Here is a 27,839-nt window from a genome sequence, read left to right on the forward strand (position 1 = left end):
ACTTCCATGATATGTGCTACTACTTAGATCAACCTTTAAAAACTTTGTACTGCTAATCAATTGTACGTTGACGACATCCAAATAGACTTACATCAGACACCGACTCCTCCTGTCCTTAACTATTGCTAGCTAGCTCTCTTTGCTCGGTCTCTCATGTGTTTATGTTGGACTGAGTTTTTGCAAACATCACAATTGCAATTGATATGCCATCAGTACTTTTACACTCACATGCTATATTCCATCCCGACCAGGCTGACACCGTTCACGGCCAGGATTCGATCGCCCGTTCTGAGTTTCTGACATTTGGCGGCCGGGGACTCGGGAACGACTGACTTCACATAAATGCCGCTCATTCTCAGCGGTGTTTTCTACATGAAGACATAAAAACATGACAAAAAATGTGATAACTTGGAGCATTGAAGGGATTACAACATTTTTATAATTAAGTTATAATTTAGATCTATATGCCCCTCATATTTGCTAAATATTTTTTCATCCCTGGTGGGAGTAGAATTTTGCCATGATGCTGTAAACACATTAGAGAGGTGGTTAGAAAATTTGTTGATTGAAAGTTTGCTGTAAAAGAGGAGTGACACACTGCAGAAGCTCTGCAGTAAAGCAGAAAAAGATATTTAAGCTCCCAAGAGGAGGATTTGTATTTTTATTACACAGCTTAAAAGATGTCTGTCAGAATCAACAGATTAAAAAAATGACATAAAAAGACAATGGAAGAAAATCAAGCAAATATTGCGGTGTAGGTGGAACATGTTACATGTTGGTGTTTTCTGATCATTCCGCCAAACAATTGTTTAACTACGTATTTCGGGATAAGCATAAGGAAGCAAACACATCAGATTCAGTTCATTGTAAGAGTTTTATTGTGTTGTAGCACCTTATTTGTCACAGTGTCATTAAGGTGTTAAGCACTGATCTGTAGAGTCTGGACTGCAGGAACATTTAGTGATTAAATGAGAGCTTTCAGCCTTCCAGCAGTTTGCAGTCTGAACTAATTAGCGTCCGATCTCATCAGTTAAACACACTTCCTCCTGCCTACTACTTTATTTACAAACAGTGATTGTGAATACGTACCGTCCCATCTACGAGTGCCAGCCCGAGACCGTGAGGCCCTTTGTGGAGCTCCACCGCAAACACTTCCTCTCTGTCTTCTTCTTCCTCTGCTGCTGCTTCCTCGTTTCCCGTCTTCCTCCCAACACTTCCACTGGCTAAACAAACACAGACAAACACATCAGATCAAAGAGGCGTCCAGGAGTCGATTCCCACACTGTTCTCCAATAAGTCTGGTGGGTGGAGCTTCTGCATGTACATCACAGACTGAATCTATTTTCAGTCTTTTTCACGCTGCTATAAAAGATGGACGTAGCCACAGTGACGTCAGCCAATGATGCGTGGCCAGAGCGTTAGCTGTTAGGGAAGCTAACAAGCGTTTCACATGACATAATCTGAGGCCTCAAGTGAGCATTAGAGGAACTGCAGATTTTCACATCATTTTATTTTATTTTTGTCCTGAAGTTGCCGCTTGGGGTCGACCTGTCAAAACACCATCGACAGCAGCCTTCCCCCTCCCCAAAAATAAACCCTGATCCTCCCCCTCCTCCCCCACTGTCTGCCCCCCACGCAGGACCTGCCCCGAACAATACCGCTGCCGATTAAGATTCCACGCACCAACCCAGCTGTAAATTCCCATGACGGATCCGCCGCTGCTTTCCTTCCCTGACATCACCTCCCCTCTGTCATCAAACCTTCACCAATCATCACGCGTACCTGAAACCTCAGAGCTAGATGCAGGCGAGCGCAGGACGAATATAAAAACTCTATTTACATAACTTACAGCATGATGCTCAAACGCTTCATTTTATTCATTGCTTCATTTTAAAAAACAAAACACTGACAACATCATTATTATTATTATTATTATTATTATAAGGACAAAACAGAAGAAAACAAAGTTCTTTTTTTGTTTTTTTGCCAATATTCTTAAAGAAAACTTTTAAAAATAGCTTTCCTTGCAGAATGTGTCTCAGTTCTTATGAAGTTATATTCATGCCACATAAAGTTTTCATGTGATTTTGGAGGTTTTAGAAGCTAAACAACTGAAAAAAATAGCCGTTGGTTGTTATCACATGAACTTGGGTAACCTTAACTTTAACTGTCTTGGAAGGGACAAATTTATCACTTCTCATCATGATTTATTTAATACTTGATGAAAAATACTGAAGCGTTCAAATTCCCCTGCAATTAGACTGAACAACAATGGGCTTTTATCATAAAACTGTAAAGAGAAAAGAAAACTAAAGCTTCTCCTCTTTACTTTGGTCTTAGTTTAATTTACAGTTAAACGTTGCAGATTTTAAAATCATATAGGAATGTGCCAATTATTTTCCTTGGAAACAATTTTATCGTTAGTCCATAAAGCATAAATAAAAATAAATGAATAAAAATACCAACAACCCCCCCCCACACACAAGTGCTTATCTGTAATGGAAGAAGGAGAAGCAGGAAATTATTCAAACAGTGGAAGAAATGAACATTTAACATTTAATGGATCCACCTTTATATAAAAGTATAAACGGTGCAGATTAAACTGAGGGATTTCCTGCCCTTAAGTAGAGAGAAGGTGCCAGATGGCTCAGGTCCAGTGTAATCCTCAAAGCTTCTCAGCAAATTACTTTTGTTAAAAGCGTTAAGAGGGAAAACACAAGCAACAAGTGACCAATGAGAGTAAAGACGTCTGATTAAGATCAACCAAATCCTGCTTCTGTTGGAGCGCTGAGGCCCACCAGGGCATCTGTCAGCGAGCGCCTTAGCACAGGTGATGAAAAGCGTTCCTGAAGGTTCAGATGTGAGGGATCGTTGGAGCAGATCCTCCTTCCTGAATCCTCTACAGCACTTTTAACCATTACAGCCTCTGTTTTATATGCATGTTGTGTCTTTGGTGTGTATTTGGTAAATGTGTTGAGGAAATGTTTCTACCTACTTTGGGACTAAAAACACATCTTAGAGCTGAAGGCAACAAGCAGCACCAGTGGCTGTGGCTCAAGAGGTGGAGCGAGTCCCCAACTAACAGAAACCCAAATTTCCCCTGAAGGCTCCGCCACAGTGTGAGTGCGCGTCATGCCGTGTTGTCCGTCTTTATATACAGTCTCTGGATGTCGTTATTTTTCACAGTTGGGTCGAAAAATGTTTGAAACTTGGGAATTGACTCATTATTTTCTCAGCGACTCCCTCTCACTCCTACAGATGACCTCATGACGGAGGCGTCCATAAACAATAGGGGTGGGAGAGGAAGCTCTCTTTCCTCTGCACAGTGAACCCACCCTGAGCAGCCTTCCACTTGAAATTCCTGACCTCCAGAGTCAGTAAAAGAAGAAGAGGAGGAGGAGGAGGGCGAAGCCACCTTTATGTGGACAAATATGCAGCCGGCCCACAGGGTCAGGCTGCTAAATACTCCCCTAAAGACTTAAAGGGGGTTTGAGAAGGAGACAAAGGTGGGAGTCACCCTGTGCGTCATCTGAATTAAAACCTGCTGCGTGCCAATGAAGCCAAGAAAGAACTACAAAAATGTGGTCAGGTTGTTGGCATGTGCACCAACTAAGGGGGCTCAATCTTTGTTTTAGTGACTGCTGAACATGTTCTACGCTCACTGACAACCAAAAAACCCACTAAAGCATCTGAGAAGCCAGAAAAACATAAGCTGAGCTCTGAAAATGATTTGCAGTACTGATTAACGCTCATATATTTTCATCAATGGCTTCAGGCCCTCGTATCCCACATGGAAGTTGTTGTGTTCTTGAAACATCTTTACAGCAGAAACAAAATATAAATAACTTTTATGACAGTTACTTCATACCAAACCTATGGAAGGTGAATGTTTGTTAAAGCCTGATGTTCAGGGTGTTCAGGGTTCAAAGAGTAGATAAATAGATATTTAGAGCTTTGTTTGGGTTTGTATTTACTTGAGATTCGGACTGATACTTCTTTCCTGATTTGTAGCACACTCTTACCTTTCTTTAGTTGGCGGGTGCCCTCCTGCAGGTCAGCCTCCAGCTCAGCCAGCTCCATCCCCTGTGGGGTGTTGGGTGGCGTGAGCAGGCAGGATGGGTCCAGCGCCAGGCTCTTGTGGTAGCCCATGTCGGCCTGTCCTGGGAGGGTGTTCTGCAGCTCCAGGCTCTTCAGCTTCTGGGCCAGGACGGCCTCACAGCTGCTCAGGTCACCGGGAGGGACTCGGGCCTGAGCTGGTTCCGCAGATGTAAGAGAGTCTGGGTCTACCGGATCGGAGACCGCCTGTTCGGCGGGATCCTGGGCGACTCTGACCGAGGTCGAGGTCACAGACTGGCTGTCTGTAGTCGTCTCATTGACAGGCTGAGTTTGGGCAAAGTAAAATGAATCAACAGAAGACGCGGAAACATCAAAGTGTCTCATTTACTGCTGTCTCGTTATGGCGGCGCAGAGAGCTCGTTACCTGCTCCTCCGCTTCGGGTTCGGCTCGGGTTTCACTGCGAGGAAGCTGGCTGATGAAGTCCTGCAGACGTGCGAGCTGTTCAAACAGCGCCGGCTCCACAATGGGTTTGCCTAGCTCCAGGTGAAACGTGCTGCTGGGCAGGATGAGCGGCGGGTGGTTGTCGAAGCTCTCCAGGATGTCGGCTGCGCAAATGAAGAAGAGGAGAAGGGAAAGTCCAATCACCATCCATCAAAAACAACCTGAACTTCATTACAACTCTAATAAAATTTGATCCTGCATGTTTATGTGGAGCTGCTGGGTTTGGTTTAACGTTGATTAAAAGCAGTACATACACTACAGGCTGTTAAGAAAGGCTTTGATCACGGGTCACCAGACTGATACCAATTCTTTGTAATCAAGGAGACCAGTAAATTATGTTTTTAATTGTGACGTGCAACCAATCAGTAGCTCTGCAGGCAGCATGTTGCACTAAACCAGAATGGTGACTGTAGAGAGGGCATCAGAGCTGAATCAGGGGCGATCCCCTAGTCACCATCATTCGCTGCCTACACGGAAAATCTGAAGTCACCACAAATAAAAAGAAATGCAGCTTCATTAAAGCGCAAACTTCTAATACGTCAGCCAAACTGGTGAAAGGTGGTTCTCACAAACAGCTGTAGCTCAGAAGGAGACGTGCCGGCTGAAACATTTTTTTATGGTTACAGCGATAAAAGGGTTGTTTTATCTTCACTTAGTTAAATATTTTGTATCCTTCGCATGATGAATACCTCTCAACAAAATCACTTTGATGGAATCTGGTTAATCTGAAGTTGGAGGTGAAAAAGGTTAGAGTGAGGTGGTGGTGGTGGCTGCGAGTTAACTGTGATTGGTGGAAACAGGCTGACAGGCCAGGATTACTCTCCACCGTACGCCCACATTAATCCTGCTAATGTTCATTTTTTTTCTCAGTTTCAGCTCGTTAAGCGGAGTCTTGCTCCCCCGATGAAGAAGCTTCACTCCAGCAGCTCTGAGTTAGAGTGTAAATCTTTTAACTCTGAAGTTTGCTCGACTTTCTGGAATAGTTTTGTTATCAGTTCATTTGCAAAACTAACAAGATATAATTAACAATTCATTTTTTGAAATAATAATCTTTATATTGATTATTGATTATTATATTGATTTATATTGATTGACATCTGAAATCCATGTTTTTTTTACATTTATATTTTAACTTTGATTTTTGTTGAGATTCACAGCTTTGGGCCTCCGTAAATGTTACACCTCTACACCTCGACCTCTAAATAAATATGCACAAAACCATGAAAGGAGACGCGCTCACAGCTGCACAGGATAAATAGCTGACAATATAATGAGTATAACAATAAACAGGCGTCGTCAGCTGATGTTTCAGGAATTTCAAGATTGCTTCTCAGCTGCTGAGGAGAGTCTCTTCTTCTCTTTTTGTTTTTTAATCACACTATTAAACCTGCTGCCTGCCCTGTTATTTATAATGACATATTCCTCAGTCAAAATTGTCTGACAACAAGTTTGAGCGTGCAAAGCTGCACAACAGGTCGTTCTGATTCCTCCTGAGCGAGGAGTCTGATTACTGCAGTTTGCTGTAAACAAGGTCGTCTTGTAGGGAGGACAAAACTGAAAATGTTTCTAGTAACAAAACAACACTTGCAGTATGAAGAACTTCACAAAAACTGCATTAAAATGCACTTTGTCAGCTCTTTGTCACAGCCTTTTAATTATGAAATCCAAGCAAAAGTAACGGGAACTGTTGATGACAGGAGAATGTATTAGGCAGTTGCATTTATTATTCATTCCCAATAAAAGTTATTACAAAAAAGGCATCACAGTTGGCCAAAACCCAATGTGATGTTTTTACATTTGTAAATATGAAACATTCAAATATTTGCATACATATTAGGGGCATTAGAAAAATATTTTTTTTGTGCTAATTTGCTTAATCAGAAAATGTTGGTTTATTTTTCTGATTGGCAGCAGCTGAAGAACAGCAGCTCGTTCATACCTGCCACGAGTCAATTAACAACATTCTTCTCAAAGGTGCTAAACGCTCTCAATTACAGACGAGGTTTGGCTCTTTGAAGTTTGAGATGAGTCCAAACTCATCGTTTTTCAGCCTGCAGGGTTTAGTGATGGGCCGTGCTTTAGCCCTAAAACAGGTTTTCCTAAACCTGACTAAGATGTTTTTAAGGCCCGAAAAAACCAAAACATAAAGGTCTGACTAGGCCACTGCTAACCCTCCAACCTCATAATGTGACCTTTGCAGGCCTCTAAAATTGATCATTTAGAATCTGTGCATTAAGTTAATCCTTAGAACGATTTTAACTGGAAACTGCTCGTTAAATCGACTGTTATTAACTATACTGGGGCCCAAATGCTCCAAATGTCTGTTCCAAAAAAAACAAACAATCTCTGAGTAGCACTGAGATTTAAAAACACTTCAAATTCTTTCAGTTACAATAAATCGATCAGTGTGGCTGTCCTCTCAGGTGTTACAATAAAATAGAGAGAATTTATGGGGCTATGACTCATGTTAGTAGTAAGAAGAAAAACTTGACATGACTTTGAAAGCATTAATATAACTTTGGATGTAGCAGCAGCGAGGTTTGGAGGGTCGCTGAGGTCAGACGGGTTGACTTACAGTGCTGTGCTTCCTAAAGAAATATGGTTAGGCTCTTAAACACATTAGCAGAGGGAAGATTTATGAGAATTGGAGGATAGAATGAAGGTTAACTTGTTCTCAGGAAAAGTGCATGTAGAGACTCAAACACCATAATATGGCAGGAAGAAGACACCGAGAAGGACCAAACTTGAGCTAAGAAAACATCTGCGATGATCCGTCCACAACAGCGATTCTTTCTGAAGCATTCAAATATTTGGTGTTTGGGACACTGTGAGCCCGTGGGCTGTAGTTACACAGAGAACTAAAAACGTGCTGCACACGAACAGAGCTGGTAAAAAGCCGGACAGGCTAAAAATGACCACAGACAGGACACAAGGCTGCTACGTCATCATTCAGTAAGTCTGTTCTTTACCCGTTCTGACGGCGTCCTCTGCATCACCCAGTGACGGGCTCCATCCGGGGGGGCAGGCCTTCCCAGAGTTGTACTCCCTCAACATGTGGTGAAGCTGGGCGGGTTTCAGAGCAGAGAACTCGGTCCTGAGAGAAACCCAGGATGCCTGGAAGGACATAAAACGACAAAGAAAAGACAAAAACATCAATAAACACGAGGCAAAGCTCCTCTGAAGCTCTTCATGGGTTAAAATATGGGTTCATAAAAGAATTTCCCTGATGCTTTAGTTTTAAGTAGGAGTCATAAAAGCTCCTTATTGGACTGTATTTTTCCCATCATGCTTCCATATGAGCAACTCTCTCATTTACATGCAAAGTATTCTAAACTAACTAGATAACATGCAAACAGGAAGCTGTGGTAACACGGCCTCATGGGAAAAATGTGTCCACAGTAGCACTTAAAGTTTCAGTTTTTCTTGTGTTTACTCTCCAGTGAGAGGTGCGCGCTAAGTTTCACTAATCAACTCGTCCTGCGTGTTCTGTGCAGCGTGAGAACTGTAAACTCGCCTTTATCTCCACACTCTTAGCGGGAAAGTCCACATCGTGAAACATGGTGATCGCCTCACAGCTGCAGCCACTCAAGCACACTTAAGACAATATTTGATATTTGATCTTTTGATGAGTGCAGCAGTATAAGGATACAGGTGAGTCACCTGGTTGTGTTATTGAACCTACGGAGTCCAAAAGGATCAAAATTAAATACTTAAAAAAACATTATCCTTATAAACATTAGTTTAGTTTGTCCTTGTCTTCTTTGTACGATGAGCAGAATCCCAGAAGGAGATGTGCTTGTTCAGCTGCACAGGCCTTAACGACAGACAGACGCTGATAATGAGTGTTTTTCCGAAACATCGGGTGATGTCATCCTGCCAGCTGATCTGAGCTGAGCGTCTGCTGAAGGTAGCTCGAGGACACGGAAACAGGCGAGTCGCCTGGCTGCGTCATAGTGTGTTTGAAGTCCAAAATGATGCAAAATTAACAAAAACATAACCAAATCATACTCAATCATCTTTGTCCTTTTTTATTTTATTATATCCTTTTTGTTTTGTTAGTATGATGACATGTTATGACATCACTCTGCCTGCTGATGTTCCTGAAACACAGAGGATTCCTTCTGCTGGAAGTAGCTTGAGGATATGGAAACAGGTGATTCACTGCATACTATTCATGCATCTGTTACAGGACAAACTTTACAAACAGGACACCTTTCATTCGGCCTGCTCCCACTTGAACTACTGAAGGTAAAGACAGTGCTCAGACTTGCTGGGGCCAACAGAAGCTGGAAGCTGCTCGGCCACAGAGACGCCACGCTGAGCCGAGGAGAAGAAGATGAACTTTAAGTTCCGCTTACAAACAACCCAAACTTTAAAAATGTCTCATTTTTAAAGATGTCTGAGATTTAATGTCCCCCTAAAATAAGGCCCTCCAGATGCCATGTTCTCTGGCACAACAAGCGACACCACTTCCCACATCTGGTAATTTACAGCTGTGCCAGCGAGCCACTTCAGCTCTTAGCAGCTCCAGATGGAAAAGCAGAAATCTTCAGAGGGTGTGCCGTTTAGCGGCAGCCACAAAGCGACCTCATGCCATGGGGGAGGGGCGGCGAGAAGCAGCAACTCCGAGGCAGAAAAGACGAAACGCTGCGCCCGTCAGATGAGTCATGGGTGCTGCTGCGCGTCATGCAGTAAAAACAGGTGTCAGCCTCGCGGTGTGAAACCAGAGTTATGGTTCAATAGTCAGTAAATGTTTCCGTTTTTTAAACTGGGTATATGAAACACAGAGAGTGTACATCATGTTCTTTAATAATCAATAAGTGTGCTGTAGATGAAAGACTTCTTGAGGTTATGCACTGGTAAAAATAATGGTTATTTTATATGACTGAGGTTATTTAAAGACAAACCATGTGACCTCAGACTGACACAAGAAGGCCTAAATATAAACTCCTTACCCGCCCACCCCTCAGTCAGGGCCAGCTTAAACTGCCCTCGTGTCCTTAAGTAACGTTAACTAACTGAATGACCTTCTAGGTGCTTTGTACCTGGGGAACTTTGCAGGTCCGTTTCCCTTCAGTGGCTCAGTGTTTAATAACATACTAAGTGAGAGCTCAGCTTCCTTCTTAGAGTAAACAGGATCTGAATAGGTAGCTATGTGAACAGCCTGTTTAAGGAGGGACTAAAGTGGCGAGCTACCGCAGCACCACACAGGCTGAAGTGTAGACACAAATATGAGCAGGTTGTTCTCCGATTGTCTGTCAGCCTTTAAGATGATTTTTCTCCGCTCTGTGTTTGAACAGCTCCTTAAACGAGGCTTTAACCTGATAATTTCTGAAGTGTTAGTCCGAGCAAACAGGATATCCTCATCACAGCCAAGTGAAGTCAGTCACACCTTCACTGGCAGTGTGACATCAGGGTTTAAAACATTTTAGTGTGTTTACTCTGTTTCCTCATACTGCAGCTGTTCTCAAGGGGACAATAACCACAAAGCAAGAGCGTGCTTCCACAGACAGCACTGGCCTCGGCTCTGCGGCAGTGCTGTCAAACATGTGGCCCGGGGACCAGAACAGGCCTGACAGTGCGTCTGATTCAGCCCGCTGTGTTTTCTTTTTTCTTTTAATATGATGTCGGTTATTTTGTGGTAAAACAGAAATCCTTTCTTCTTCTTTCATTTTTTCTGTTGCTTCTTCCCTTTCAATGCTCATTTTCTTCATTTTTCGTTCCGTCTTTATTTTTCTAATTTATCTATTTTCTTTCTTTTTTACTCTTCTCTCTCTTCTTTCATTTCTTTCTCTCCTTCATTTCATTTTCCTTTTGTTCCTTTCTTTGTGTCTTTCCTTTATTCTTGTATTTCCTCTGTTCCTTCGCTTGCCTTTCGTTGTTTCTCTCCTCCCCCTTTTATCCTTCTTTCCTTTGTGTGCCCCTTCCCTTTCCTCCTTCTCTTCTCATAACTGGTTTTTACTCGTCCAGTTTAAGATCAAACTGGTCTGTAAGGGGACCACAATCTAAAATGACTGACACGCTGCTCTGCGGTGTTACTGGTCACCATAATGTTTGACAGAAGGAGCCAAGAGTTTGGAAAATGTAATTGAGCTTTAGATTTCCCCAAAAATGGAAAGTTTTAAATGAGCCAGAAACATTTAACTCGTACACATTAGAGGAAATACTCGGGCTGGCGTAAACGTGACTCTGCCGCTCGGCTACACCCGCCTGCGGTAAGACAAACAGGAAAGGAAAAGAGGATGTCCTCTGACCTGCAGCAGGGTTTCTTTGGGTGTGGCCAGCAGATTGACAGCAGCAGAGAGCTTCTGGAAAAACTCTGTGGCCAGATCACCCAGACCGATGCTCTGGATCCAGTCCATCAGCAGGTCCAGGTTGGCCCGGATCTGCACGCCTCGGGACCACTGATAGAACCCAGCGACAGATCCTGAACAACAACAGAGAGAGGACATGAATGATATTTAAGTTTATTTGCACGTCAGCTTTCATTAGAAGTTAAAGAAAGAGAAGCATAAACATTCTCATACATATAAAAGAGCAAAATAAGACAAAATATGAGAAAACAATAAGAAGACAGACTAAAAAGAAACTCACAGTTAATATTATATTATGTACATTAAATGAGAAATAACAGATCTTACCTCTCTCCATGAGGGTGTTGAAGAGCGATGCATTGATGAAGAAGAACAGGTAGGCGCAGAGCTGTAACGCGATGTCTGGATGCACCTGGAAGGCCGTCAGCAGCTTCAGCGCCTCCTTCAGGACCTCCAGGATGCTCTCAAGACCATCGGGCACTCGCAGCTGACCGCTCTCTGAGAAAGGGTTCCCATCCAGCAGGCCAGACAGGGCTGAATACATGCTCTGTGGAGGGGGTAGGAGACATCATGAACTACTGACATGAACTCCCTTTGTTATGCTGTGACACAAGAAACAACTGAAAGCATGTAATGGCACATTAGGGCCCTCTGAAGGTAAAAACAGTAAAAATAGTGAATTTACAAAAAAGGGCAAATTTAAATACGCAGAAAAACTTGTGTATTTTTTTCTAAAAGGCTAATTTATAAGTAATTACACAAAGAGAGGTGCAACACAAATCACGTGTAAGGTGTGCAGGACATCATAATTCAAAGACAGGAAGGCATTCACAGAGTGAACAGGAAGCCCTGCAGAAAAGCCCGAGGCTCACGGCACAAAGGGCAGCTGTAGAGACATGAATAGCCCAATGCTGCAGTTACACCAGTTTGACTTATTTCAGACACACATGCGAGTATTTTAAGGGCCCTTTTCTTTCCTGATAAACTAAAGTCTTTTTCACACAGTTTTTGGCTCTCCTAGAATAAAGTCTGTTTTTTCTGCTAATTTGCTCAAAGAATAAACTTAAAGCATAATTTCACGGTTATACTTGCATCTCATTTTGTTCTTGGTGCTTCTATATGTCTCACTGAATAAGAGCACCTGTTGAATTGTTGATCGGAGCCTCTTTTTTTTTTAACTTGTAAATCTGTGCCGTGCCCAGAAAAGCTAACTAAACACTCAAAAATGATTCATACAACATAATCTGTTTATAACAGTTTCATTCTCCCACAGATTTAATGACTGTATGGTAGTGCTATATTTGCAGCATTCATAACCCAAACATGACCCTCCCTGCTGTTTGTGTGGAAAACGTGGGCATTTTTCTGATCTCCTAGAAAGTGAACTCGATGCTGCAAATCTGAGGCTGCATGGCAGCAAGTTTGTATTTACTTTGAGCTCAAAAATCCACCTGCAGCTTGAAGGAAGCAGACTGTACACTGACAGATTTACAGTGTAGATAAATAAACCTGCAAGCTTTTCGTACTGAATACTACCTCGCCGTCAGCTCTTATCACTCCTCGTGCTGCTGCTTAGACAATTCTGCCATTGTTTCACACGCATGACATCAACCGCTGCCTCATCAAACACACCAACACGCTCACACAACATGACTAAGATAATGAGCTCAGACACGCTGACAGAGGCCGTAACCCTGCATGCCTGAGGCAACAGGTCAGCTGATAGTTTACAGTGAAACTCAGCAGACCTGCAGGTGTTGAGCTGGGCTGATGGTTTAAAATTACTTTCTGTGCACATAGACGCCTTTTTTCTGCTTCTTTAACACATTTTTTCCACAGTTTTATTTACAGTGTAGTCACAAATAGCTTTAGCAGGGAGAAAAAGAAGAACTGAAGAGTCATACTTCACAGGAAATTAACAAAAAGACCCTTTTTGACTCCTCCTCCCTTCCTTTTTGTCTTTTGGGTGTTTCTCATATGACAACTTGTCTTCCTCTGCAGGAAACAGACTCATAGCCGCTAATCCTCCCTTTCTCCAACAGAAAAACAGTCAAGTGAAACATGTATAAGTAATACATGTCAAGACAATTCAGAGTACATTATATTCTCAGTAAAGGTGGAGCTGAGTGAATACAGAGCCTCAAAAGTGATAAATTAATGTCTGACAAACAAAACACTTTATAAGACTAAAAACATACAATAAGAGAATTATATTTTCAGAAAGTCATTCGAAAAATCTTTGAGTAAACAAAACAGGACAGGCTGTTCCTGCTTCCTTCCTCAGAAGTTGCAGGGTTGTGGCGGTGGTGCAGTTTCTACTCATAAAAATCCTCAACATCCCAGACTGGTTTCAGATTTGTAAAAATATGCTCTCTAAGAAGGCAATTATTAAAGTTAAAAACAACTGAAATTCCAACCCCTCCCCCCTTTTTAAAACATTAACATATGAGTTGTAGTGTCTTATGCTCAGATTTAAGGTGGATTATCTTTCTCTGTCAGTCTTCCACTGCTAAATTCTTCACATTTAATGTTTTCTAAAATAAAGCTCAAACACCCAATCCAATGAACCTTAATCCACCATCATTTTGGAGTGGACAAGAGCTTTAAATGTTTGTGCTTTAATGTTGACTGGATTTGGTGTAAACCAGACAGCCTTAGAGTGCCACTTCAGCCTGGGAAAGTCACATAAAATCAGCCTAGGAGTGCCTCATCAGGCTGTAAAACTACAAACCCGACTGCTGTCAAATCCAAATCCAGACACAAGAGGATTCCCAACATTCACAAGTCTAAATCAAAGAGTGTGCCCAGAGGTTTTAAGGGTTTAGAATAAATTATCTTCCTAACATCTGTCAGTTTCTCACGTTTCCCTTTACAGTATCTTGTGGTGTTCCTCAGGGCTCTATTTAAGGGCCATGTTTTTTTTATCCATCCATTTTATTCTTTTTAACCCTTTCAAGCATAGTGGTCACTACAGTGTACAGCTATTCAAAGGCTGTTTTCTTGTATTTGATGATATACTTGCACATAAACACAACACAGAGTGAATATTATTTGTGCGTATGTCAAATTCACAAGTCAAAACATATGTTGTCCACCTAAGTGTACATGTATAAAACGCTCTGAAAAGTACATATTAAAAAAAAAGAGTTCAAAACTCTGTTTTTCATGCCTGAAGATGAATAAAAATCCTGATTGAGGTTGTCATAATTCATGCATGAAAGGGTTAAGGTCACGGGGATGCTGGAGCCAGCTGTCACAGGGATAACACAGACACAGTCAGCCCTTTACCCTCACATTGACACCTTCTGGCGATTTAGAGCCGCCAATTAACTGAAGATGCAAGTCTTTGGACTGTGAGAGAAAGAGAGTACCTGGAGTGAACTCATGGGAAGAACATGCAAACTCCACACAGGAAGGCTTCAAACCATGCTCTCTAGCTATGAGGTCACACTGCTAACCACCGTATCCCCGTGAAATAACAACATAGAATTCATGCCTGAGACTATAAAGACCTAAAAAAACTGTTTGTAATAGATGCATGTGGACATGTTGTTAAAGTCTGTTGGTTATCACATCTTAATCTGAAGTTGAATCTTACAGTTACAGCTGCATATTTTTAACTTGGGCGGATGCAGATTTACCACTTTTGGCTTTGCATCATTGGGCGTCTTTGCACAGCAATTGCCAGATATGTTCTGGTCAGTCCTGCTGATTATGAACATGAAAATGTGTTTTTCATTTTGTTTGCTGCATTTTTCTCGATGTTTAATTTTGCTTTTCAAAATATTCTGTCATGTAACTCGAAAGCTGGAGAACATTTTCACATTGTGGGTCTGCTTTTGTTAATCAACAAACCAAAGTGACCCAGAGAGAGAAGACTGTGTTTATGTTGCACTCAGTGGAAAACAGTGTATTTAAGACATTTAAAACATTTTAAAGACCAGCAGACACCATCTAATTATCTTTTTGACAAAAACAGCGACAAGCTGGTTTGCTTTTAATTGTTCAATTTTATGTCAGATATTCTCCATCCACCATCAGCTGTGTCCTGGCTAAAGAGCCACATTTACACTAATTATGTTTTCATTTAGTCTGCAAAATAATAATTCCGCTGTTCATTTTTGTTTGTGTTTAAATCCTCTATAAACCACACTAAAACACACCTGCTGTTCTTTAAAGCGTTTTGCAATGTAGCTTCAACATTAAAGAAAATGCTCACATTGCAGTTCTGGTTTATGTTATTTAACAAACCAGCGTAGCCTCGAGGGAGAGGACTGTGTGTGTGTGTTTATGTCGTGGTCAGTGGAAAAGACACTCGCTCAGTATCTCACAGGCCTTTCCTGCCTGAGAGTTTGTGTTTCCATTCTGTTATTGTGTTTTCTGTCTGGACAACGCTCAATGAAAACAGAATACGCTGTTTGCACTAGACTTCCTGGTTCATGTGTGACCAACACTGAGATTAGAGAGGCCAAAGGAGATGTGAAACATGTGATGTAATTTTTATGTCAGCTCTTTATGTTATCAAGCCAACCTTTGTTAGGTAGTAGACGGTCTGCTGGAAGGTGAACATGATGACTTCCTCCAAGACTGTCATGGCTTCCTCGCAGGCTGTCCGAGTGGATGATATCTCAGAGTCAAGCAGACCTGTAGAGACACACAAATAAGTCTTAACAGCACACACACAAACACAGACAGCGGTGAGAATGATGAATGCCCACCTTCATCCTCCTGGTCCAGCCTCCATGGCAGCAGCTGTGGGACTTCATGCTGGATGAAGTGCAGCAGTTCGATGGAGTTAGCCATCCACAGCACCAGCGGCTGCAGGCCCGGGATCAGCTCCTTCATACTGAGCAGCTGCAGCTGCTCCGACTGCTCGTCGCCAGAGCTCCTGATATAAAACAACCAGTGGGAGATTAGATCTGAAGCAAGCCTGAGAAGACACTGTGAGCTGTCTATAAACAGAAAAAGGTTGTTACAAAGACCCAAGTGTCCGTTCAACAAATGTGATATTTATTGTATTTTATTGAACTACTTTAACTTTTATGTTCTTGTGTTTAATGAAAATTTTAATTTACTGGTTTTCTGGATAAATAAACTCCATCTTATCCTATCCATTCACTCTTAACTTCCCCGTTAAGGTTTAACATTTAACTGATTAGTACTTTGATAACCAGTCACGTGTTGTTTTGGGAGGTTTGAGTTTACTAAACAATTAAATGTGGGATGTTTTAAAAATCAAGCAATTACTATTAATTCTGCAGATTAACTGATATTTAAACTTACTATATGTATGTTTTGCCTCCAACATGACAGCCATGAAGTCCGTAGTCTTTGGTTATCTAGTATAAAAAGTGGTCTCCATGTCTGCTTGCTTCAAACCATTTACAGTTAACTTCCTTTTTAATTTCTGCAAATCAGCAAAATACTGTGCGTGGTTAAGCACAGTTAAACACAAGTTCCTGCTCCACTTCAAGAAGCTGCGTTTTGTCTTTTCCCAATAAAATGAGTCAAAGTTTCTGATTTGTGATGGACTAATTAGTTAACTGACTGAAAGCAAATGTAGGAGGTGTTTTTATGGGTTTGTTATGACTCGCTGTGTTTTCTACTGCTACACAGCTGTTCGCTCTACATGTCATGTAGGTCATATGATCCTTTGGATTCCTCCCTTTTATCGAAGCCCACACAATGACCTCTGACTCAGAATCTGTTGACCTTTGATAGCTTTTCTCTTGCTGAGACAGACAGTTTTTAATTCTCATGATTATTCGTGATCACAACACAAACTTAGCTTTTTGTGCACAACCTAAAATTAAAAGAACTTAACCCTTTTTCTAGAGGATCATGTTAGTTTCATTCAGAAAGTATAAGAGGACATATATCTTGTACTCACGTTTCTGGCTGGATTGCTGCAAGTTCCTTTGTCTTCTCCTAAGGGGGACAAAACACAGATAAGACATTATTTCATGGCTGCTTTAAGTTTACTAATGGGATGTAATGGGATGGAAAGCTGCTGTCAGGATATCCGAACATAATGCAGTGTCAGTTTTGCTACTGAAAAGCATGGATACAGGCATTTTTGGCCTTATTGCACATGCAATAGGAGTGGATGACCATTTAAATGAGTCATACAGATGTGATTTGATAATGTTTGTTGCACACAATTTACTGTAAATTGTACTAAATTTTATTCCCCAAAAAGTATGTTTTATTTTCCGCGTGATGCGGCTGTGACAGGAATGTTGATTTCTTTGGAAAGCCAGGGGAAGTTGTTATCAGAATGAGTGCGTAATTATTGTAGATGGAAGGCTCAAAGCTGTGCCTGGGCATTTGGTTCTGTCCTGCAGCTCTTCATTCAGTCCTCAGTGTGAATGTTTAGAGTCAAATCTCACATATTTCAGGTCCTTAAAACTGAACCTAACAGAGCAGAGATCAACTGAACCTGATAAGGAGCGTTACTTAAAAAGTATAAAGGCAACCAAATTACTTTTTCCAGTATTTAGTGACAATTTCTAAACAAAAATTGCTCCATAATGGAAACTGCAGAGCACACAATAGCATCTGTGTGATTTTTGTCAGCGGTGCACACATACACAGAGCTCTGCGACATCAAAAATGGACTTTAAAACTTCTTCTAAATCTTCTTTCTAGTATCAGAGCTGTTAGATTTTTAACCTTAACCTTTTTAACTTTATTATCACTCTCACATGTGAAAACCCTAACCCCAAGCAAAAAAAGAAAAAAGAAAAAAACTGACTGGAAACCCAACTGCCAAATAATGCTTTGGTCATTAGATTTAACGTGCTGCCGAGTTTTTGTCCTTACCCATGTAATGAGCTGGATCTGATTGGACAGCTGAAGCAGCAGCTGTCTGAAATGCGTCAGCTCAAATGTGGAGGCTGAGTGCTGGATGCAGAGACTCAGCAGGAAAGCCGGTGTCAGCTTCGGTTCATTCCCACTGGGGTCCAACATGTCCAGGATCTGTTGTAGGACTCTTTCCTCCTGGTCGAGTTCATAGCTCAGCGAAGCCTCAGTGCCCTCCAGGTCTCTCCAACGAGGAGGTAAAGGCTTCCTCTGGAGCTTTTTCCTGGCCACCAAGGAGCCGCATGAAAAACAAGAGGTCTTTGAGTCAGAGTTTGGGCAGAGTCTGGTCATCCAAGGAGGCGTGTGGAGTGATCCTGGTTTGCTTGTAGGATCCTTAAACATGAACAAGTAGTGTTTCCCCAAGCCAACCAAATCTCCTGGATTCAGTTCAACCTCCTCTTTAAGGAGTAAACCATTTCGGGTCACAGGAGCTCCATGAAGGGGCTTCAGCATCGTCAGCGTCTTTCTGTGCTCTCCTCCTGTGGAAGTTTGGCTGTTAGAGTCCAGTCGTCTGACACAGCAGTGCTGTGGTAACACATCTGGAGCAAACAGGAGGATGTCCACCTTCAGCCTCTCCTCATCTTCTCCAGTGTGATGCTCCCTGCAGCAGCCAAAGATGGTGGTGGTCCCACTCATGAGATAGATGACAAAATCCTGCAAAAAAAAAAGAAAAAAAAAGAAGACATTTGTATCAAATGTTTCGCACAATAAATTCAGCTGCAAATCTGGCAGATCAACTGCTTCGGTTTCCATTGTAATATCCCCCGTTTACGCTGGTACGCGCCACCAACTCCTCCTGGTGTGATCTTTGGTAAGCTCTAACTGAAGACCTTGGCAATATTTAACTGTGAAGCCATATAAGTTAGGTTACAACTTCTATGACACAAGAAGTTGTAACTCAAATATACTTTATCCAATCTGGCATAAACTTTTCATTTAATCTGCCAGTACTGACTAAAATGTGATAAGCACAATCCAACATTCATGACTTTGTCACTGTGGGTTCCGATCAAGACATAGGAGTAGTGGGTGTTCTCTAATGCCACCTATTGGGCACAGGAAGTGATTTGTAACTCGTTTGTGGAACTGCCAAAAAGAGTCCAACAGTTTTAGCTTTTCCTTAAATCACACCTGTACACAGAAAACTGATGGTGGATGGAAAGCAGTAAAAAGACTCTTATTCTCTGTTTATCTGCACAAGTTTTGGCTGTGATTACAGTAACGAGCGCAGCTCTTTGCGAGTGAAATGCTCTCGCTGTTGGACTCTGTACCACCAGCGAAGACTTCCTGCTGTGTCTTCCATGACAGCAACAACACAAGCTTTCATTTTGCAACCTTAATTCTTCCTCTAATGCAATTCTATTCTTCAAGCAAACATTCATTCAAAGTAGCAGTCAGCGGGAAGCCTGGGATTGATTTCCTTGTGTAACACTTTGGAAATAAACCAGGAGTGTGCGTGCAAGCAGCAGTAGGATCATCTGGTAAAAGTACAACTTGAACTGGCAGAGCAAGGCGGGACAGGAATGGAAGGGCTTATGAGCGAGACGGTGAGGACCAGGAGCTCAGGGTCACCACGTTAAGACTCTTAGTCAGGCGATGATAGCCTATCATCTCTGCTGCCAAGCAGCCTCAGCGTGAAGGCAGGGCTACAACAGCATTCATATGAGAGGGTGTTATTGCTTTGTTACTTTTAAGATATAAAGGCTATTTACAGACAAAATGATTAATAACTGGGATGCATTGCTGTAATGGGTAATGGTATCAACCAATATTCCACCAGTCAAACATATGCTGACTCCACCATCCTGACTGAAACACACTCAGGCTTGCTTAAAAACACAGCTCATTCAATAACAATAAAAAGTTAATGGGCATCGCGCCACCGCAGAAGTTGTGGCTCAGCATCAAAACTCTCTCTCCACTGAAATAAATGCCAAGGAAAGCCAAATTCAGTTTTGTTTCTTTGGTCTCCAACAACACAGTTTCAAAAAGCAACCCAAAAATCAGCTTTCAGTTCCTGTTGCATGACCGCTGGTCCGCCACAGACCCGCCTCGTTCCTTTGCTTTGGCTTTGGGTCGACCCATTGTTGCAGAGTAAGATTAGGTCGGCTGCAGCTCTCAGTGTGCTGCCGTGCTCCCAGCATCCTGCTCAGTCAGCAATCCCCAGCAGCGGGGATAAAAACACTGCGAGAAAGAGCTTCCTGTTCCTGGGAATGGGCTAAAGCCACAGCGTGCTCTCTGGTTTACTGTGCAAAAGAGATTTTTAAACAGGCGATGTTGACAAGGACAGATTTTGGAAGTAAGGACAGTTTGAAACAGAGGTCAGGTACACTGGTATGTTGATTACAGCACAGCAGTGTTTACATGCTACAGTTTATCCTTCTAATCAGGACTGCCTCTTTGTTCTGCCAAAGATCCTAAGCAGGTTTCCTTCTGACAGAAGGTTGAGCACTCTGTTCTTCATCCTTTCATTGACACATGATGACACAGGGCTCACCCTGAGCCCGAACAGGATCACCTGGTCCTAACACACCTGTGTAGCAGTGATTCCGCCCTGTCTGACTCTCTGACTGAGGGATTTTCTCCTTGCGTTACATAACAAGCTCAGTTCGCCACTATATGTTTCTCTTCCTCTTGTCTCTTTTAAGCTTGTTTGCTTACACGCTCACAGGACACACTCAAGGGCAATAACAGGTCTTCACAGAACCAGGTTTATTATACTTAACTAAAACTTTACAATAAAAATCAACCTCAAGTCTTTAAAATGTCAAAGAAGGAGTCCAGAAACTGCCTGCAAATCTGCTTGATTATAAGTTTTCAATCATCTGTAGGTCAGCTTTAAACTGTGGATACTATTATTGGCAATAACTTGGTTAAATGTAACCAGGCTGAAAACAGCACTGAAAGAGAACAACAGCACCCACCTGTAGCTGATATTACAGCAGCACATCGTTCTCTTCATTTCCAGATCCATATTTCTGTTGTTTGACTATACCAGAGCAGTTTTGCATGAGTGGCAGGTAAAATAAATAAACAAATAAAATCCTTATTTCTCTCACACGGGGTTTCGTGCAGGCCCCTCAGTTCAACCTCAATCCAAAACAAGCTGTTTTAGCTTCTCCAACTTTAGACTAACTTTCATGTGATTTGCTACCACTCACAAATAAGCAAGTGGGTGGGACTTCTTTCCCTGAGTTGACCAAATTAGGCTTATCCTCTATGTGACATCATACACAGCCCAGGGTAGGAAAAAAAGTAACTGAAACTGAGTGTTTAGAGCAGGCTGAAGTCTGAGCTTACAGGGATAACTGTTTCCTACAATGACCTCATTATCTGAAACTTTGGAGTTCAGAAAGGTCTCATCTGCTTAAGGTAATTATAGTTATATACAGATACCTTAAGTTGGTCTGCCACTCACCTGTCTGTGGCTGTAGCCCTGCAGCAGGAGGAAATAAGGGAAGTCAAAGGGTGGGTGGATGGAGTACTGGGTTGTGTTATCATCGCTGCTCTCCGTCTCCTCCTTTTCCATGCCAAGACGCAGCACTTCCTTGTCGGCCTCAGCCTCGGGATCCTCTCTGAGCGCACTCTGTTGGGCCTTGCTAGCCTCCTTGCCCATCGCGGACAAATCCATCTCGCTGAGGCTCCTCCAGATGCCGAGTCCATCTGTGTCCTCCCCACTGCTGTCCACAAACAGGGAGGTCACTCTGGAGCGGGTCTTCTGCAGCTTACGAGCCTGGGCATTGATCCCTGGGTGGACAAGAAGATGCTATGTCATCGAGTGTGTTGACACCTGAGTATGTTTCACGACTCATTTTGGACTTTTAAAAAGTCTTTATCATCTTACTATAAAAAGCTTCCAAAGCTTGGTGCAGTAATTAATTCACTCTATGCTGATGATGCTGGACTCTATCCGCTTGTTAGTCTCTTAGAAAAAAATGATCTAAAATAAAATCCACAGAGCCCAAGGACGTCTTAGTTTATCAGATCTTCATTACCTAGAAACATCCGGCAGCTCTTCTTCTTGTGGTATACCTAATCTCAATTAATCAATCTCAGGTGCGCTGCAGTGATATTTCTAACTGACAGATTCAAGGCAGAATTGCACAGGGTTACAGTCAAAGATGACTTTTGTGATTATTACAAATTAGTAGTAGTTCACAGGTAATACTAGCCCGACTACAGCTTATGTTACTTAGGTTTTTGTATAATTTAGTTCATAACATCTACTTAATTATATAAACAACAATAAAGAACATCATATAGATCAAACTAAATATACTAAATTAGAGATACACAGAGTGTTTGATGCTCCAGATGCCTCGTGTCACTTAATTAAAAAATAACTAATTCAAATTCAGAAATAAACCATTTAAAATTAAAACAGGACAAACACAGCAGAAGACTGGACTTCTCAAATTTGTGGCCTCTATTAATAATGTCAGCTTTAGACAAACTTTGAATCAGCGCCAGGAAAAACAGAAGAACTACCTCTCGTGTTTTTAAAGTTATCTTTACGATAAACAGAAATCCTCCCAAAATTACTCCGGTCATCCGAGCTGACTCCAGCATAACACTTTTCTGCTCTGGCTTCAGTTCAAATGCAACATAACTAGAGGAAAAAGGGGGGAAATGTGCAGGGAAGGTGAGATGTGACCACCTCTATCAGATACCAGCAGCCGCTCTGTCGGCCTGACGTAACACAAACACTATTCAGCTCGTTGGGAGCCATTAAGCGAGGTGGAATGTCCACAGGGTCCGGCTTCACACCCGGTGCTCCGCTGCCCTTATCAGCTGTGGAAATGGGTGTTTTCCACATTGTTCAGCACTGCTGTGACAGGCTGGGCTTGATGCCTAAAAACCCGGCGGAGGTAAAAGGCAGCTTTCCCCCGGTCAGAGAGGAGGAAGGGGAGGGTAGATCACAGAGCTATGAGAACCAGTGCAGAGCTGCACAGATATAGAACTCTAAACGCCAATATTTGAATGTGACTTAGATAAGTCTTTTATGTATTAAACCATTTTTGTAGTCACCCAATACTCTCATGTGTCACCAACAGCTTCTCAACTGCTTTCTATGTGAATCACCCTGCATGAATTTTTCCATGAAAACTGAAAGCAAAGCAACACTAACTAATGCTAGCTTAGAAATGGAGTCTATTAATCACCAACAAATTACCGGCTCATAGAACAACACAGAATCTAACAAAAACTCTGCATACAGGGAAAAAATATCTGTCTTTAATTTTTGTCTTTGTTAATTTGGTCTACCCTATAATGAAACCTGTGACTGCCTGTGTTTATACTAAACTTCTGAAATCTTAAAATCTGACAAATACCAACCAGTTTCCTGACAGCTAAAACAAACAAGGAAAAAACCCTAAACATTCTTAAACTAATAAATGAGAAAACTCAATCTGAAAATGAAACTGGAACTCTAAAAACTAATAAACACTGTAGACTAAACACTGTACCTTTTTTAAAATGTACAATCAGCTCAAAAACCGTAATTTTAAAAAAATGAAGAAAACCTTCAGTAGAAATCAAATTATAATTAAGGTTATCTGTAATTTAAGCTTCGCGCTATCAGACCAATCCTGATTAAAAAGCCATCAGAGTGTCGGTCCAGAGCTGAAAGGGACCACAACAAACGTGAGCCAAAGTCAACAGGACCGCTCAGCCCCCAGAGCGCAGGAAGTCAGTTCTGACAGAAAGAAAAACACAGCAGCTATAGGCCTGGTGGGAAGAGCTGCGTTGTGCCTTGATGCTTTGCGAGGACCTTATGGACCCTTGAATTAAAGCAAAGATAAGAGCAGGGCAGCTTTTGTTTCCTCCTGACCTCTGCTGCATGACTGTTTGAACCAGTGATAAGAGGCACAATGAAACCCAGCAATAAGAAACATCTATGGCTCCCAAGGCTAAGGCTGAGTGATTGATAACCCCAGTGGGAGGATGTTAGGGTCACGGTGCAGGTGTTAGGCACCATGCATACCTGCTGTGATCGTGTCCCTGTCCTTTAAACTTTGCTCTTCCACGCTCGCCCGCAGCTGGATCTCAAAACGCCTGGAGAAGCCATCCTTTGGCTTCCACAGCGACTGCAGCATCAGGGGCCTCTCGCTGTCACCCACAACCCTAAAGCACTCTCTCTTCCACTGGTTATCAGCCCCCGTCTGGCCAATAACGTCGCACAGCACGTAGTTGTTGGGGTCTTCTTTTTCCAGACAGTACCTGAAGAGAAAAAAACAGAGAAATGAAGCATTAGCAATAAGTCTGGAAGTTGTTTTTCACACTGAAGCAGTCGTAAATGTTTCTGATTTCTAAGTTTCCCCTTTTTGTCCTCAACATCGGCTCAGAATCCAGACATACTTAATTTACAATTAGATCAAATAGACAAAAGCAGTAAATTCTGACATGTTAAAATCTAGTTTGACCTAAAAGTAGCACTACTTCACTTTTACTTTGTTTCTTTTAGGAATAAATCTTATTGCAAGGACTCAAAAACATGTTTTAGGACCAAGAGAAAACCTCTTGCCTTTCCAAGGCCTGCTTCACCAGCTCCTTTGCACTGGACTGAGTGGTAGCCAGCACACTCTTGTAGTTGGTCCCCTGGCAGATGTCACTGCCAAAGATCTTCAGGATACCAGGAATGGACATTTGGCTGGATAGCTCAGCCGGGTCGTCCACAACCTGGAGGTCTCCAGACAAGCTCCCGCCACTACCACTCGCCACCTGGACATGCCGTCCACCGTCTCTCAGGTTGGGGCTTTGGTTGAACACAGTGGAAAACCTGTTGTTGTGGCGGCGGATTTTGCTCTTGGCTGGCTGCCGGACGCCAACGCTCTCAGCAGAGCGGACAGTGCTGTTCGAGTTGTTGGACCTGATTGGAGTGAGAGGACAGAACACTAAAAGATCCTGCACACGAACCATGATCTGTCTAAAGTTCTCCACTTCAGACCCAAATTTAGAACTGAAACAAACCAGGATTTTGTTTTTACGGATATCTAAACTCATCAGCTAATTGTTTGGTCTCTGTGAACCTATTTAAACCTTTACATAAGTCATTATGTTACCTTAATCAATAGACAACTATGTTATTCTCATTTATAGCATTTCTATTGAAAAAAAAAAAAAGCAGAAATACAGTCATAAAATCTAACTGAAAAGAAAACATGAGCCAAAATACTGCTAACATATAAAAAGTCATTACTAAGGCTGTGTAATTACTCCATTAATTAATATAGTTGCAATTAAAGCTATAACTTCGTTTTTTTTCTCATTATAGGTCTCCTACCTAAGACCAGATATAACTCATTTATCCTTTAGTACAACAGCTCAAAATAAAGTTAAACGCAACGTAAATGAAATTAAATGTTAACTTATTAACAATATTTTCCCCATAGTCTTAATTTCTAATATTATCATCATTACAAGCATTAATCATGCACATCTTTATATCTATCTCAACATCAAATCACTTAATTTCTTGGTGCACTGGTATAAAATGCAGATATAGCAATATAAATTATGTCTTAATGTGCAAAGTTATAACTGGAGCTGGCTAATGCGTATACTTAAAACGATTACATCTTCTAAAACTAATGCTGCTGCGATTATAAACCTTTATGTTTCTACTGGAGGTAGAAAACTGGGCAGTTCTTGTTTCCCACCGTTGCCAATGGCATTTATCATAGGTTGGAGTTACTCTCCAGTATTCTACACTGTAAGATTACTGCTGTAGTAAAGTGGCGATATGTAAATAAAACTAATTAAAGTAGATTCGATTAAAGCATGTAGAGACTTACTGGACAGATCCATTGCTGGGTTTCCTTCCCAGTTTGGCCAGGCGCCTTTTGGGAGAGCGGATGAGTAAACCCACGGGAAAGTTCAGGGTTTGTTTATTTACGTGGCTGCTTCTCTCCTCCGAAATCATTATTTTAACGTTTTTTCAGCTTCTACATAAACATGGTGAACATGGCTTTATTCACAACTAGTTTTCACGATATGAGGCGAGCGTAGTCCACTATTTCGACTCCCAGAAAATCAGGAAAATGTGTTTAAGTACTCCAACAGTGTATCGGCATCCATGAGAGTTCACATTCCCACATATGCTGAAGGAGAACCAACTTCAAGCTGCTAAAATCGGACCGCTGGAGGGTAAAATCCAAACTGGAGTCGACGTTAAGGAGGAAATACAAAAAAACAGACGCTTACGTTGCTTTTTATCCGTTTCTGAGCTGTAAAACGAGTGAAATCAAAGCCAGGTCCATGATAAGACAGCCGTTAACTCCGTCCGGAATTCTGAAGCGGACTGAATGAAACTACCTGCTGCTGCACGAGCCACTACAGCAACACGTCACCGCGGCGTCACGGTAAGGAGCGAGGGGGCGGAGCTAATCACAGCAACACGGGCATACACAACTGTCCTTCCTACTTTGTGAGGACCTGCGGGCACGTAAAGCGGAGTCTCACTTCTTTTAGTCTAATTAGTTAACTAGTCTTTAGTCTCATCATACTACTTGCATAATACTATTAACCTGCCATTAACGTAAGCACTAAAACCACGACTAAACCTTTAATAAACACGCGCCTGAAAGTGAAAAACAGAAACGTTTTAATGTCCTCAATAGCTTGGTTTTAAATCAGGATCGGTCCCCACAAATGTATAGAGACAGGTATACACATGAACACACGTTACTTTATATCTATGAGAATCTCATATGCAAATAGGAGTGCCCTTTCATATATTTTTAAAAAATGTAATAGCAATATTTAAAAAAACAAAACATTATTTTTGGTTTCTTGTTTTACTGGGTCCAACAAACAGATTAGTGAAACAAGGTGATATAACTAAGTTATATAACTAAGTTAATTTAAAAAAGAAACCTTAAATTAACTCTGGAGACTTTTTGGCAACGTTAAGGAGTAAATAATTAAATAAGGAATATTATTGAAAAATAGATGTTTTAATTGAAATGAGGGAACAATAGTAATATAGCAAAGATTCTCTAAAGAGTACATGATATAAGGTTGTTTGACCTGTTAGCAGTCGGACGTACCGCCCACGGTACATTGGATGGTTTAGGGGACTAATTGTAAATTTGTAGGACTGCTAAGGGGTTAAGCACTATGAATTCTAATTTGTGAGAAAGAATAGAGTTTCACCTGCCTTTTAAACCTGTAATTGTAAATGCTGTTATTTTTAAATGTAAATTATAGGTTTGTGTGTCCTAGAAATATTTAAAAATGATACCTATGAAATTGCTAAATCTGAAGCGTCACTCTTTCAATTGTGGCCAATTTATGTACAAAGAGCATCATCTAGTGGCAGGAAACTGCCTTGCAGCTACATCAGGACTTACTAAATAAAAAGGCTTCACTTCATCTCATTCCCATCTTTAACCTTTATTAAATACTGCTATGGTTCATTTAAACTGTTTGTAAAGACATTATTGTTGTTTTAAGTAGATTTAAGAGTATTTATATTAGTGCAGTGATTGCCACCAAAGGTTCTGTGTTCAATTTCTGCAACAGTTCATCAATTAATCAATAAATTAAAGGTGCAGCAGCTGCTTTGGTGGCTGATAATCCATGTTTACATTCGTTTTTGTTTATGGGTGTATTTTCAAATACTTTAGATGATTAGTTACAGCAGAATACCTCCATGTAAATACACATACTTGAGAGAATGCGATTGTCCAGGCTCAGCCTTAAAGACAGGAGGAGGCACCTGCTACTGATGTATGAGACTGAAAAATGTGGTATTGACCTGATACCAAGTAAATACACAGCAATGAACTCATAATAGCAGTTTATGTAGGGGAGAGCAGCATGTCATGATTTATGAAGAAAATGCATCAGCAGTGTGTTTAATCTGAGCTGGTCATTTGTTAGCAGACAAGTGACAATCACAGATACAGTCTGTATCTGAGTTAGTTAAACATAAGAAGGTAGATCCAAAGAGAACAAACCTCTCAAAAGCATTTATTCTTATGTGTAGGACAAACCTGCATGGGGACTCAGAGGTAGGAGACACCAAGTCAAAAAGACTTTCAGAGAGTCCTTCATGTTACTGGATGCATATATATTCACATTATACAGTTACATAAGAGTTC

General features: G+C 41.5%; 1 protein-coding gene across 2 annotated transcripts in view; it reads right to left on the reverse strand.

Annotated features, from left to right (window-relative positions):
- The window catches only part of radil2a (Ras association and DIL domains 2a), a 29,704-nt gene extending 3,648 nt beyond the window's left edge, over window positions 1-26,056 (reverse strand). For both annotated transcript variants that reach the window (XR_311920.2, XM_005739967.2), the window contains exons 1-15: window positions 25,530-26,056; window positions 24,260-24,604; window positions 23,720-23,955; window positions 21,152-21,480; window positions 17,695-18,387; window positions 16,763-16,800; window positions 15,591-15,760; window positions 15,404-15,516; window positions 11,200-11,419; window positions 10,813-10,985; window positions 7,528-7,672; window positions 4,481-4,662; window positions 4,023-4,380; window positions 1,090-1,223; window positions 229-368 (exon numbers count right to left, since the gene is read on the reverse strand). Coding sequence is in view for 1 of the 2 variants with exons in the window: in XM_005739967.2 (XP_005740024.1) it covers window positions 229-368; window positions 1,090-1,223; window positions 4,023-4,380; window positions 4,481-4,662; window positions 7,528-7,672; window positions 10,813-10,985; window positions 11,200-11,419; window positions 15,404-15,516; window positions 15,591-15,760; window positions 16,763-16,800; window positions 17,695-18,387; window positions 21,152-21,480; window positions 23,720-23,955; window positions 24,260-24,604; window positions 25,530-25,657 (3,404 nt within the window). In the remaining variant the exon portion in view is untranslated. The remainder of the gene's footprint in view (window positions 1-228; window positions 369-1,089; window positions 1,224-4,022; window positions 4,381-4,480; window positions 4,663-7,527; window positions 7,673-10,812; window positions 10,986-11,199; window positions 11,420-15,403; window positions 15,517-15,590; window positions 15,761-16,762; window positions 16,801-17,694; window positions 18,388-21,151; window positions 21,481-23,719; window positions 23,956-24,259; window positions 24,605-25,529) is intronic.
- Between the last annotated feature and the right edge of the window lie 1,783 nt (window positions 26,057-27,839).

This window comes from Pundamilia nyererei, unplaced genomic scaffold (assembly GCF_000239375.1).
Source record: "Pundamilia nyererei isolate P.nyererei 1_Seehausen unplaced genomic scaffold, PunNye1.0 scaffold00095, whole genome shotgun sequence".
NCBI classification, from domain to species: domain Eukaryota; kingdom Metazoa; phylum Chordata; class Actinopteri; order Cichliformes; family Cichlidae; genus Pundamilia; species Pundamilia nyererei.